General features: G+C 48.4%; 4 protein-coding genes across 4 annotated transcripts; 2 read left to right on the forward strand and 2 right to left on the reverse strand.

The window, feature by feature from the left end:
* Positions 1–2756: 2756 nt before the first annotated feature.
* ABOM_001205 (camp independent regulatory protein) lies at positions 2757–4172 on the forward strand (the record flags this gene model as incomplete). The annotated part of the gene is made up of 1 exon (XM_022528335.1): positions 2757–4172. One exon carries the CDS (start codon positions 2757–2759, stop codon positions 4170–4172), a length of 1416 nt encoding a protein of 471 aa, XP_022394068.1.
* Positions 4173–6296: 2124 nt separating this feature from the next.
* ABOM_001206 (uncharacterized protein) lies at positions 6297–8002 on the reverse strand (the record flags this gene model as incomplete). The annotated part of the gene is made up of 3 exons (XM_022528336.1): positions 6297–6734; positions 6817–7911; positions 7985–8002. The coding sequence occupies 3 exons, from the start codon at positions 8000–8002 to the stop codon at positions 6297–6299; spliced, it is 1551 nt and encodes a 516-aa protein (XP_022393872.1).
* Positions 8003–8949: 947 nt separating this feature from the next.
* ABOM_001207 (cardiolipin synthase) lies at positions 8950–10558 on the forward strand (the record flags this gene model as incomplete). Its single annotated transcript, XM_022528337.1, has 5 exons — positions 8950–9140; positions 9202–9321; positions 9483–9748; positions 9820–10084; positions 10429–10558. The coding sequence occupies 5 exons, from the start codon at positions 8950–8952 to the stop codon at positions 10556–10558; spliced, it is 972 nt and encodes a 323-aa protein (XP_022394011.1).
* Positions 10559–11071: 513 nt separating this feature from the next.
* Positions 11072–13218, reverse strand: ABOM_001208 (tRNA modification protein MTO1; the record flags this gene model as incomplete). Its single annotated transcript, XM_022528338.1, has 2 exons — positions 11072–13031; positions 13112–13218. The coding sequence occupies 2 exons, from the start codon at positions 13216–13218 to the stop codon at positions 11072–11074; spliced, it is 2067 nt and encodes a 688-aa protein (XP_022393911.1).
* Between the last annotated feature and the right edge of the window lie 205 nt (positions 13219–13423).

Here is a 13423-nt window from a genome sequence, read left to right on the forward strand (position 1 = left end):
ACGCAGTCTAACAGCAACTCGATCTCCGGTCAATTTCCACAGACACCCCCTCTTTTGATTTTCGTTCCCCTCCTTTTGCTTTCCCTCAAGAGAACTACCCCGACTGATACAGTCCAGTATTCCCTGGACGGGTGGTCTTTGCTGATTGAGTCATTCCCTACTGTCTCGTGAACTTCCCAATTTCAACCGGGGGACAAGGAGAAAAAAAAAAACAAAAAAAAGAGAGAGAGAGAAGAGGAGGTGTGATAACCAAAGAAACGAGACCAGAGAGCGAAGCCGAAGAGATACAATACCTAATAGTGGACGTCATTACTGCTCCTCGAACTAAGGTTGAGGAGTTACCAGCAAACCAAAACCGAAACAGTTGAAACGGGGTACCTGCTTCTGCCATCCCTACGCCTTTTTTGGATTCTTCAGAGTAAGTCAAGTCTATCTCACTCCCCTGTTGGTTTCTCGTTTAATTTATTCGTCTGGTTATTTTTATGGTGTTTCTTATTTGATCATTGGAAGTATGGGGTTGCTGTACTCTAAATCTTCCTTTCTTTTCTTTTTCTTTTTTCATCTTTTGATATGCTCTTGTCACCTTTAAACCTGATTTCCCACGTGAAAACTTGCAGTGTTCGTTTTATTTTGCATGATGACTGTTTTATTTTATATTTTTTTTTCCCCTATCCCACTCCTTCCAAGGAGAATAAAATAATATTCTCCATGAGATGATGATGATGATGATCCGATGACTTGATCGTTTATTTTATTCTATTTTATTTTATTTTTCCCTTTATTTCGTATTTTTATTTTTATTTTTATTTTTTATGTTTTGGTGGTATGCCTCTCCAGTTTATTTTGAAAGTTGTGACGTGCCCCAGTTCTTTATAAGAAAAAAAACCATCCGAAAGGTTGCCTCCAGACTTTGGAGCTTTCCCTTGGGAGTGATGGATCCGCGATGGCCTCATGGAGGAAGATCCACCAGCAACCAGTTGCGGATTTGCCTGCTCCTTGGGATCGCTAGTTGCACCCCACCCCACCCATCCTCATTTTCTACCTCTGGGCCCTCTCTGCCTCCTGCTCAGGCCTGCGCTTTTTGGGTCGCCCCGCCCGCACACGCCGGTCACTCTTCACGGTCTGGGTTGTCTTGTCACCACGTCTGTGTCCTCCCTGCAAACCCACACTATGCCCGGCTGTGGTCTAGTTTGACTTGCTTTCCGCTCATTTATCGACATCCAGTCCTCTCTCATTTTTATTTTATTTTATTATATTCTCTTTTCTCTTTTTTTTTTTTTTTTATGAATATTTCATTTTATTTGTTTTATTCTATTTTTTTTTTGTTTTGTTCAATCTCAGTTGATTGATTGATTGATTATTATTATTATTATTATTTTTCTTTGGGCCAACTTCCGCTTCGATCATCATCGTCATCATCATCAGGAAGGGGTTAGGGGATTTTTTTAATAATCTTCTCTCTCTTTTTATTTTTTCATTTTCTGTTTTTTCATTTTTTTCATTTATTTATTTTCAATTTTTGAAAAAAAAAAAAAAAGATTGGAAAAAAAAAGGGAAGAGCTCTTACAATACCTTACCCTGGACGAACCCTGCAGTCTGTTATGTGAATCTTGATCATTTAAATTCCTCTTATTTTATTTCTTTGCCTTTTTGATTTAGTCTATAATTTTTAAACCTTTGCCCCATCCTGCTCAATATCTTCATCTTGTTTTGGTCCCTTTTTATTTTTGATTAGTTTTTTCCCCCAGGATGTTTCAAGTTGTTCTCTGAGATTTCCACAGCTCTTGTTATTGTTTCGTTTTCTAATCTCAATTTCGTATGGCGCATTGGTGGCTGTTCTGAACCCCAAAAAGTGGATAAAATCGGCTTACATTCCCTCCTCCGGAGCCAGGCACCCCAAACTGCACATTCACTGACTTCACCAAAGTGTAAGCTGAATTGATCTTTCTTTTCTTTTCTTTTCTCTCTCTCTCTCTCTTTCTTTGATTCTTCTTCTTCTTCTTCTTCTTGCGAGTCGGGTTTGGTGTATAAAATACTTTCTCGTTGGGAATTTTGGACGATAAAAATCGGGGTTCATCTGACCCATCTTGCAGGCCCAACTCTTGGAATTCCCGCAGCGCTTTCTCTGGTTCGGGGACGAGTCTAGTCATAAGTCAACACTTTACGATCCCGATCGCTATCCGTGGAACCAGAGCTCCAGTCGACCCAGGAATTGCTTAGGGCGATTGAATCTCCGGATCCAACCTGTCTTTCCTCACGAAAGACCTGGGCAAGAAAGGACGGGCCCGTGCTTGCTGTCGATCCGGGTCGCCCACGTCTGGGTGATCCTTCAACTCGTTGAGGAGGGGATTTTAACTTGCGCCATCATCCCTTTTCTACGGTTCACCGTCCGCTTTGACTCTCCATCAACCTGTCATTCCCTCCTAAACTTCGCCCCGGGAGGTCGACTGGACATTTGCCTCCCCCTCCCAAATTCTCCCGTTCTCCAAGCTCCAGTTTTCTCTCGAGTGTGATCACATCGCAGGAGAGAGATAGAGAGCTCATCGATTTATTTAACCGTACTTTTCTGGCAGTCGCGATTCACCGAAATCGCGAGTCTTGTGTATGCCATCCTTCGTTCTGCGGGTTGGGAGCTACTACTCTGTTGAATAACCATCTAGCCCGCGAAACCTTGATCAGCGGTGGCCTTAACTTTGATCGATTTTACCTCTCTGGCCCCCTTTGAACTAGGTTCGAACCTACAACAACCATAAACAATGGTCAACGGCACCACCACAGTGTTGGAGCCTACCTTCACGGGGTACGTTGCGACAACGCAAGATGCATTAATCCTGTTCGAGGCGTGTTTGACCGGTGTCCTGCATCATGTGCCTCGCCGACCTCACGATCGGGAGCGTGGTCATTTGGTCCGGAGCGGCAGCGTGTTTATCTACGAGGAAAACTCGTCGGGGATCAAGCGATGGACAGACGGCGTCACTTGGAGCCCGAGTCGCATTCTGGGCAACTTCTTGGTCTATAGAGAACTCGAAAAGCCATTCCCCCCGGGCGAGAAGAAGCGAGCGATGAAGAAGGCTAACCGACGGCCAGTCCCTCCAAACAGACCCGGTGAGCCCTATCCACACCATGACAGCAACGGTGGCCAGGCCTATTCTCCTTCGTCAACCGGGACGTTTGGAGAGAGATCGCACCAGTCAGATGTAGAACGAGCGCTAGTCGGTTCCTTGGTGGATTCCTACGGCTTCAAGGACTCGGGTCTGGTCAAGAAGACGATGAGTGTGACTGTCTCTGGCGTGACGCACCATCTGGTGTCATACTATAGCGTCGAAGATGTGATGAGAGGTGTCTTGAACCCGCCGTCGATGGTCGATTCACTGAGATTTATCAGGCCCCGGGCAGAACTGATCCAGAAGCAAAGCTTCCGGGCTCCCATTGATGATCTAGAGGCTGGCAGCATGGAGAATGTAAATGACCCATCCCACGCGCTGTACGGATATCGTCCGCAGCTGGTAGCCCCATATGGGGTGTCGAATCATCATTCGGAGTTCTACATGCACGCGAACCCTTATGCGGCCACTCATCCGCCACAGTCGGCCCCTATGACGGCGTATTCAATGGCCGGGTCAATCCCTGCACAGCCGGCCCCCAATCCCTATCTTCCTGCTCCGTCAGCTCCGACTCAGATCCCACAGAAACCCGACGACTATCCGCAGTTCCGAGCTCCAGCGCAGTATGGCACGAGCTTCGATGCGCTTAACCATAATCCTCTTTCGTCGTCCATTCCATCCGCCCTGGGCGGGGCGATGCCGAGCTCTTTGAGCGACCGTAATCGGTCCCACTCGGATCACAGCCCCTCGGCTTATCGGAACTCCTCGATTTCCTCGCGAAGCGTTGCAACCGATGCAACCTCGCCGATGGATCCTGCCACTCCGGCTACATATTCACGGGGTAACAGTTTCAGCCTAGCGGGGCAATTGGATGGGGCGTCGCACCAGTCTCTGGAACAGCGCGGCATGTCGGCTTTTGACCCTAGTATCCCTCGTCGGGAGTCGAATCCAATGCCTAACCCTTATTACCCCGGCGACAGACATCCGTATTATGTGGGCGCCACCGCTCAAGCTGCCCATACCAACTACCCTTTGTCGACTTGGGCGACGGCTCCGGCTCAACCGTAAGTATAACCATTATTGGTCTAACACTCTTCTCCTTATTCTTCATTTCCCTCTTTTTCCATTCTTAACACCTAATTTTCGCATGTTATACGTTTTCTCTCTCCAGAAGGGCGGCAATTTGGGAATAGACTCTGCATATATGCTACGGATGATTACCCGGATGATTACTGCTCTTAGAGGAGATACCGGTGGCTCTTGTTGTTTCTTTGACCGTTATAGTTGTGTTATTCCCCCTACGATGATGTGATGCACTGCAAATTCCCTCTCTTTAGTTCTAGCCTTCCTTCATATTATTTCTGCCGTCTGGGCCGTTTTTTGTTGTTATTTCATTATTATCCCCTCTGAAAGCAATGTTCTCTGCGTGTCGCTCTAATGTGATTATGATCAATGGGTCGGTTTGGGTGGCACGGTTTGGGGCGGTTATCTGTGGTATATCTTTTTGTTTGTTTTCTTCTCCTTTTCTTTCTGTTTGTTGTTCGTCACGATCATATCCTTAGTGTTTTCTGGGAGGACACCATGAATTATGGTGTATATGGAGGCGTGAGTCGCAGGTCCACCAGTCGGTTCGTTGCAACGCTGGTTTGCCGAACCGCCTCGCTATTTCTTCTACTCCCTTCTACTAGTGTTTCATGCGATGTTCAGCGAGGAGCTGGTGATATCATTACCCTGTGTCTTTTCTTGGGCCCCTTCTGCGATTGTACCTGGGGCCGTTGTCGACTGCAAGATGATTTCGGGTACTAAAGCAGTGTTGTGCAGGAGATGTACGAGAAACGTTTACTTCTCTTGTATCATTTGTGATGGATGGGATGGTTTTCGCAATATCTTATTACTTGGGAGGGATCAGTCTTTTAACTGCTCTCTCACGTTCATGTTTTTTTTTGTTTCAGTTCACGATTTGCACATGTGGGTGGTTCTCTGTTCGACTCGATCGATATCCGGCTCGTTGTATTCGGGAAAAGTAGGGTCAATTCAAGTATAATTATCTGTATTTCTTTGCTGTGCTTTCTCTTTCTCCATAAACTTGATACCATCTCCTTTTTTCCTCCGTCTTTCTTTCCTGTTAGGGGTTATCCTTGTGGATGTCATGACCATGGCATATCTACATCTACGCAGACAACAATACTATACAAGGTCTCAACCCAGAAACCAAAGGATAGCGTATTACACAGCAAAGACAGGAAAGAGAAGAAGAAAAAGAAAGAAAAATGGAAATGTGACCGTAACAAAACCCAACCATTCCACGAACCAAGGTTACCAGACCCCAATCCACCTCCCCCCTCAGCCACAGTATCATACCCTTATCCCTACAGATCAAAAATGAAGAAAGAGAAGACCAAAGCAGAAAACAAAAAAAAAAAAAAAAAAAAGAGGCATGAAACTAAAGGTTAACCTAAATTCAAATAAATTAGGCAAGGTCAGGGTCTCTCCCCAATTTCAACGATTTAAGTTAATATACCTCCAACTTATTACTTTCGGGATGCAGATCATGCCCGAATGTGGGCCTTGCGATTTATCCCGAGAGATCCACTCGGCTCCTGTCCAATGATGTGCGTTCGCATGGCAATTAAGTACCGTTTCTGGGGTGCCGATCACGGGGCCCAGGGTCATTGGCTGCGGTGGGTTTTAGTTTGTGTCATCATTTTTTCAATTTTTTTTCTTCTTCTTTTCTTAAGTAGGGGTTTTATTGACTGGGGGTTGGTTGGTTTTTGTGGGGTGTATTTTTGTTTTTTGTTACCCTTCTTTTATCTTGGTTTCTTTTCTTTTTCTTTTTGTTCTTTTTGTTCTTTTTTGTTCTTAATTTTTTTTTTTTTTTTTTGTTTTTTTTTTTTGTTTTTACAGGGGGCTTGGATTGGGTTGCTTGGTGGTTGGTTGTTTGATGTTATGTATGTATATATTTATGTATGTGATTTGATATACTTGCATAGTGGGGGCTGATCTGGGGTTCTTTCTCCTTTGCGTGGATTTGAGTTTCTACTGGGGTTATGAGCTTGGTCCCACGTCGCTTGTATGCTGGGGGGTATCATTGCTGTAGTCTATTGTACATACATTTCATTAAGCACAGGGCATGTAATATACTTTCTAGATGCTGGGGAGGGAAGAGAGGGGGGGTGGTAAAGTCAACTCTATCTAGGTGCCTCGACCGCGCTTCGTGATTTGATTATCCGACACGCTTTGCGTGATCCGCACTTTTTTGGGCTGCGTCGATGATCGGTTATCCCGGATACTCGCGGGAGATGGAGGACAGGCCTGCCCCTGCGCCTTATCTTGTTCTTTCGCAGTGTTGCTGCTCGACCGCAGCGCGGAGATATGCGTCGCGAGCTGCCTGCTGTGCCCGTGGCTGTTATCGAGCAGGATCTGCACGGAGAGAGACCCCGGGTCGAGGATAGGCAGCATGCTGCTGACTCCGCTCCGGTTTCTGGACATTTTGCCTGCGGCCCCAGCGGGCATTGATCCGGTGTATGGCGCTCTGGGGATCCCCCGGACGGGCTCGACCATGGAGAAATCTCGGGTGACTTCGCGCCGAATTTCGTTGTCATCTTGGGTGACTCCGCCGTCTAGGGGTACCTATGCTTTTGCGTCAGCTTTTATGAACTTTTTGATATGTTCCTCGATTGATTGGTTCCTGTCAACGGCGGACTATACTCACTCCGGTGGTGACCTTCCTTCCTGGCATATGCACATAATCATCAAATGAACTCTCTAGGGTAGCAAAGTTGAATCCTTTATCGGGTGTAAGGGGCTCAAAGCGCTGCCCGACTTCGACTCGAAAGTCTACCGACCGTCGAGGGACCGGTTTGTACGCCGGGAGATCCAGCCACCATGTCGGGTAGTTGAAGTAGCTGCATTGGAGGACTGGCTCGATATCCAGAACGAGTTTGATTCGGCTGTCGGCGCGCGGTTTCTGGATTAACATAGCGAACGTGAACTCCCGCGGCAGACCAGATCGCTGTAGATTGTTCTCCTCTAGTGACCAGACAATCTCCCCTGCCTCGACGTCGAACTTCCGCCCGCGTGGGCTCTTTAATGACCGGACCGAGCCCTGGATTCTCATCATCTCGTACCGTCGGTACCGTCCGTTCATGCCGCCGGAGGGCGAGATGCTGGCCATGAGGGGTAGCTCAGCTATACCGAGCGATCCGGAGAGGCTGTAGTTCCATTGAAGCGTCTCAGGCGAGACAGCCCCGTACAGGAGGTGCGGTGCGTGCTTGAGAAACCGTGGATTTCTCGATCGGTATGCATGGGGGTTTTGTGACGCAGTGGGGGCCTTGGAGTTTTCTCGCATGCTATGCAGCGAGACTCGGATGGTCGCTGCCTTGAAGCGATGCGTAAGTGTGTTGGGGGAGTGAAAAACGAAATTGATCCCCAGAAAGTCGACATGGTCGAGGTCTTGGTCAGAGACGGCTGTGCTCGAGTAAAACCCGTGTTGCAGGCGCTGCACGTGAGCCGTAACGTAGGCATCCCCCGGCAAGTGACGTTCGTAGATACATGCTCTGTTAACCATAAGACGGGGATTGCCCAGATTTGGATCTGTAGAGGGCTCCGCGGATGGGTGCTCGGGTGCACTGGACCGTCTTGATGCCGGAGGCGATGAAGTTCCTGGTGGTGCTGGAGCCGCAGGACGGTCTATAGTGACCATGGCCATGTTCGGGTTCCTCATCGGAAACAGGTCCGGATCCTCACCGTCATCCCATATCCCCATGGCGAAGTAATGATGCCCTATTACTATCCATAGAGTAACACACTATAGTGAACACCTGTAGCACTCCAGCGGAGTGTCTTAAAGGTCCGGGGTAAAGGCATTCTATACGTGTTACCTCATTTTGTGGGGTCATTTAGTATGACGACAGCAGTGTGGACAGCTGCTCTTCTTACTATCAGGTGAGAAGAACTGATGGAAGCAGGCAAGTCAGATGAGACGCGCGCGAATTTATATAGCAGCATGCCAAGAACAGGTCGATCTGCTGTATCAGAGCAGATGGACTCGATCGCCTGTAATGAGTCAGCTGCAAATCTTGTAACGTTACTTGATCAAGTACTCATTACACCAACTGTCAGCCTTACGACTCGATCATCATCGGTGTCATGGTCACTGTCATAATGCCAACGACTTGGTCGTACTGCTGACCGTCCCCATCACATGACACCATCCGGATCAACTGTTGTTCCGCGGACGTTTCCTCAAATCACGAGCCTCGATTTGTATAGCTTCCATTGTGCTTTTTGATTCTCAACCTGATATATCTCTCTGTGGCAGCTCCCCAGCCAATTGCATTCAAGTCTGTTTTGAATGGCAATTGCCTGGATTCTTTGTTAGTTGCGCTCCTGCTAACCTTGAGATTTCCCTCGGGTTGGAGTCGCGGAACTCGGTCATCGAGCTGCCACTACTTCTATATCACTCCATCGGATAGCTTGAACTGTTGTCGGTCACCACTGGCTACTTCGGCTTCCAGTATTTGACACCTTCTTCATTTTCGTATTAATTTCCGCGGAAGGAATTCGAATTGGACTTGGCAGTATTTTTTTTCACTGTTATATGAATTTGGCCTGCAGAGCACTGACCTTCGATATCAGTACATGGATTGACTGATTTGGCCTCCTGGTAACATATCGAAGCTGTATACTATTGCTTATGCGTGAGAAGAAGCGAAACTATCTAAGTGAACATTCCTTTTTGAAGTTGGAAGCTGCATAGGTCTCCTCCAGTGCCATACTGCAGTTCACTCATTGATCTGACTGGCTCTATAATCTGCTCATTGTCTCTGAATATCGAGCTTTCATCATGGCAGCAGGGTCTTTTGTGCTGGCGCCTCTTCGCGTGTCTCGACAATGTCCTCGCTTGTTCAGGGGCACTGCACCTTCGTTCCTCGGAAACGGCGCTGCCGTGCGGGAAAGACGGTCGGGTCTTCAAATGGAGTTTCGCGGCTCTTCAATCTTTACATTAGCTGGTCCATCGAACTCGTTGCGAAGCAAGTATGAGATTTTGCTCGCGTTAACCGTGTTTGAAGGGGATATTGGTCTAACGGACTTCTAGATCCCTGAACAACAACGGCAGCGCGACTCTGCGCCTGACGTCTCATTGGCGCCAAAGTCTGGGCCCTCAAAGGAGATGGCATGCCACCGAGAAGCCCTCTGATCAGACTGACGCTCAAAAGTAGGTGTCCTAGATGTCCCGTGTTGTGTTTACTCCGCATTTTCATCAAGTCTTATTTTTATGCGCATTACATTTATGACCTCATGAGAACTAAGTGGTATAAGATCTCAAACTGGTTCAAAAAAGTCTCCAATCCTGTCTCGTATTCCCCTGCCTTCCAGCCACGAGAACATCTACACGATTCCCAATATACTCACCATGACCCGCTTGGTTGCCGCCCCTCTGGTAGGGTACTTCCTTGTCCATGATTATCACCAGGCCGCGTTGGCCCTATTCGCTTATGCTGGAATTACCGACCTCGTTGATGGCTACATCGCACGGCGGTATAACCTCCAAACGGTTGTTGGGACGATCATCGATCCCATGGCTGATAAGCTACTGATGACCATTGGAGTCGCTTGCTTAGCAGTCAACGGCTCCATTCCGGGTTAGCGTTCCCCTAACAACTTTTGAGAGGTAAATGCCGGCATGTATAGCGATGTTAACTTGCTCAAATAGTGTGGCTCGCCGTCATCATCCTCGGCCGTGATGTCGGCCTTGCTATATCCGCGATTTACTATCGTTGGATCTCTCTCCCCCCTCCCAAAACCATGGCACGGTATTGGGATTTTTCTCTCCCTTCCGCGGAGGTCAGGCCTACGACAATCTCTAAGGTCAACACCGCCCTGCAGCTGCTACTTGTGGGGAGTGCCATTGCACTGCCTGTTGTTCCGGAAGCAATCATCGACGCATGGAATCTCAAAGAAGCAATGACCGGATTTCAGTAAGTGAACATTTCCCGTTATTGTCTATCATCTCCTTTCACACTTCCTATCTTTTTTGGCTGTAGGAAAATAGCTTGAGCGGGCAATATAAGCCTTTTCGGGAAGAAAACAAGCACATACGACCATAGGGTGTGGAGAACAGGGCTTCCCGTCCGCTCAGCCGTACTTAAGCCACACGCCGGGAGGTTAGTAGTTGGGTGGGTGACCACCAGCGAATCCCTCCTGTTGTATGTTTTTTTAATTCATGTTTTGATAAAACAGAATTTTCATTTTTGTATATTGATTTTGTGCCACACATGACAATCTTAAGAACTGAAATTGAAAACTAACCAAATGAACTTAGATACCTCGTCGCAGCCACCACCATCTGGTCTGGAATGAGCTACATCTTCTCTAGAGACGCAGTCAAGATCCTTACAAAGGAAGAAGTGCAAAAGCGCCTGGCTAGGGCCAGCGTGAAGAAGTCTAATTGAATATATCGCACCAATACGTGTATGTCATATGTACATTAGTTAGGCATCTATCTTACATATAGGAAGCGGTTTATATGTGTTGTACCTGTTTTTTCAGTTCAGCGTGAGAGTGCTTACGCTTTTTTTTTAATTGAGTTTTATTCTAACGTCCTCGAGTAAATGGCGATCAAAAGCTGTTCTAGAATAACATGAAAAGGTATCTTCAATGGTTTATCTATAGTGTTACTGTACATGGTGAGATGAGGTGATTCCTATAAATATGCGCACGTCCATGACCCGTCCGAATCGACCAAGAGGAAAGCCAAAAAAAAGAAAATGCAGAATAATGTACATGTTGCTCCGGAGTATCGCCCCCAAAGGCCGGATGCAAAGCAAGCCCTACCGTATCAGACACCTATCCCTGAACCTGTCCATTGCGCCCGGTGTGTTTGCCGCTGAATATCTAAATATAACTGCAAACTGTGCATCTTCGTAAGTGGTGTATGTGATTATGTACCAGATTAAATTCTCAATCTAAGGAGCTTGTTGGAGGATGTCATCCGGGGTCTCTTCTAGGTTCTCACTCGCAGGTGGTGGACCGGTTCTCCGGACATGAGCAAGTAAGCGTAAGGCACCTGCGGGAGTGACACCTTCGATCCGGCGGGCCATACCAACGCTGACGGGTCGGACGCGTTCGAGAGCCTGTTTTTCCTCTGTGCTGATGCCTTGCACCTTGGAGTAGTCCAAGTCAGGGGAGAGGAGTAGGCTTTCGTCCTGCAGGAACTTGCGGACTGCTGTCTCTTGTCGTGCGACATAGGGGGCGTACCGGCGTTCGATAGCAACACGGGTTCGGATTTCTGGGGCAAAGGAAGAGGGAGTGTAGACCTTTCCGGAAGGGGATTCGATGTGGGGGATTAAGGCATCAATTTCGACTTCGTCGAGGCAGAGGAGGTCCAGTGCTGAACGGATCGAGGTGTCTACTCGGGCCTTGAAGCCTTTACGAGACCATGCGTTAGAGGACATTTTTGTGTTGGCGAGAAGAGTCTGGAGCTCGTTGATCTGAGCCTCGGTGTCGGTGAAATGTCGCCAGCGTTTGTCGGAGACGACACCGGCGTTGCGAGCCTTTCGTGTTAGGCGTAGATCCGCATTGTCTGATCTCGTAGAGATACGGTACTCGCTCCGCGTTGTGAACATACGGTAGGGCTCAGATACACCCTTGGTGATGAGGTCGTCGATCATGATTCCAATAAACCCGTCTGACCGAGTAAGCGTGAGTGGCGACCGGCCTTGGGCGGAGAGACCGGCGTTGGTACCGGCGATGATTCCTTGTCCTGTGGCTTCTTCGTATCCGGTTGTCCCGTTGATCTGGCCAGCGAGGTAGAGTCCACTGATCAGTTTCGTTTCCAGAGTAGGCCAGAGGTTACGAGGATCGATATAGTCGTATTCCACTCCGTAACCTGGTTGAAGCATGCGCACGTTTTCCAATCCGCGAACTGTCCGTAGCATAGCGAACTGAGCGTCTTCCGGAACAGTCATAGAGATTCCGTTAGGATAAATAACATCGTTGGGAGCAAATCCCTCTGGTTCCAGCCAGATGAGATGTTGCTTCTTGTCCTGAAAGCGGATGATCTTTGACTCAAGGGAAGGGCAGTACCTCGGTCCTCTGACAGTTTCGCGAATATGGATGGATTTATCCAAGTTAGCACGGATAATGTCGTGAGAGGCCTCGTTGGTATGGGTCATCCAACAGTTGAGTTGACCTTCATCACCAACTTGAACCGTATTGTTGAGGTAGGAAAACGGTTGCGGTGGTGAGTCGCCTTTCTGAACTTCGAGGGATTTGAAATCGATCGTCTTGGCATCCAGTCGAGGAGGAGTCCCAGTCTTCAGACGACCAAGTTGGAACCCAGCCTCACGAAGGGACTTGCTTAGTCCAAACGTAGCGGCCTCACCCATGCGGCCCGACGGGTATACAGTCATTCCAATATGGATTTCTCCGCCCAAGAAGGTCCCTGTTGTGATCACCACTCGGCTAGTAGGTATGACCTCCCCAGACTCCAGCCTTACTCCGACGATTTTGCCCTGCGCTCCGGGCACATCCTCTACGCCCTCTTTTGACACCACTATATCTGCAACTTTCCCCTCCAACACACTCAGCCCTTCGGTTGCGAGTAGCTCTTCTTGCATGTATCTTTTGTACAGGTCACGATCGATTTGAGCGCGAGGGCCCCAAACTGCAGGCCCCTTCGATCTGTTGAGAATCCGAAACATGATACCCGCTTTGTCGATTATGCGCCCTGCAACACCGTCCATTGCGTCAACTTCCCGGATCATTGTGCCCTTTCCGATTCCTCCAAAGCTTGGATTGCACGAGCATACGCCGATGTTAGAGAGCGAGGGTGTGATTAATGCAGTGCGAGCACCCGAGCGAGCTGCAGCAGCGCAGGCTTCCGAGCCAGCGTGTCCACCTCCAATGACGACGACATCGTATGGCCTATATCAAGAACATCAATGCCAGGAGCTAAATGAAGGATCCTGAAAAGCAGGATAGCGATGCGCAAAACAAGGGCATACCGTGAACCATCAGAAACAGTGGCCAGACCGCGAACTGAGCCTAGCAATCGGGAGCGAGAACCGTGACTCCATCGCTGAAGAGTCACTGACCGCACCCGAAAAGCCATGATGACGGGGGTTATATGGTGGATAGTCAAATCGCAAAATGAATTAATTCCGATCCCCGGCCAACTAAACAGAAAATCTGGCTGTTACGCATCACGTGCAGCCGCACTATGGCCGTTAACTCCGAGGGCGGTGAGATCAGAGGCCTCGATCGTTGCGCAATCGTTGGCCAATTGCGGGGCTCGATTTTCTCAACCCCGCGGACCA

Source organism: Aspergillus bombycis (assembly GCF_001792695.1).
Source record: "Aspergillus bombycis strain NRRL26010 chromosome Unknown contig00004, whole genome shotgun sequence".
Taxonomy (NCBI): Eukaryota; Fungi; Ascomycota; class Eurotiomycetes; order Eurotiales; family Aspergillaceae; genus Aspergillus; species Aspergillus bombycis.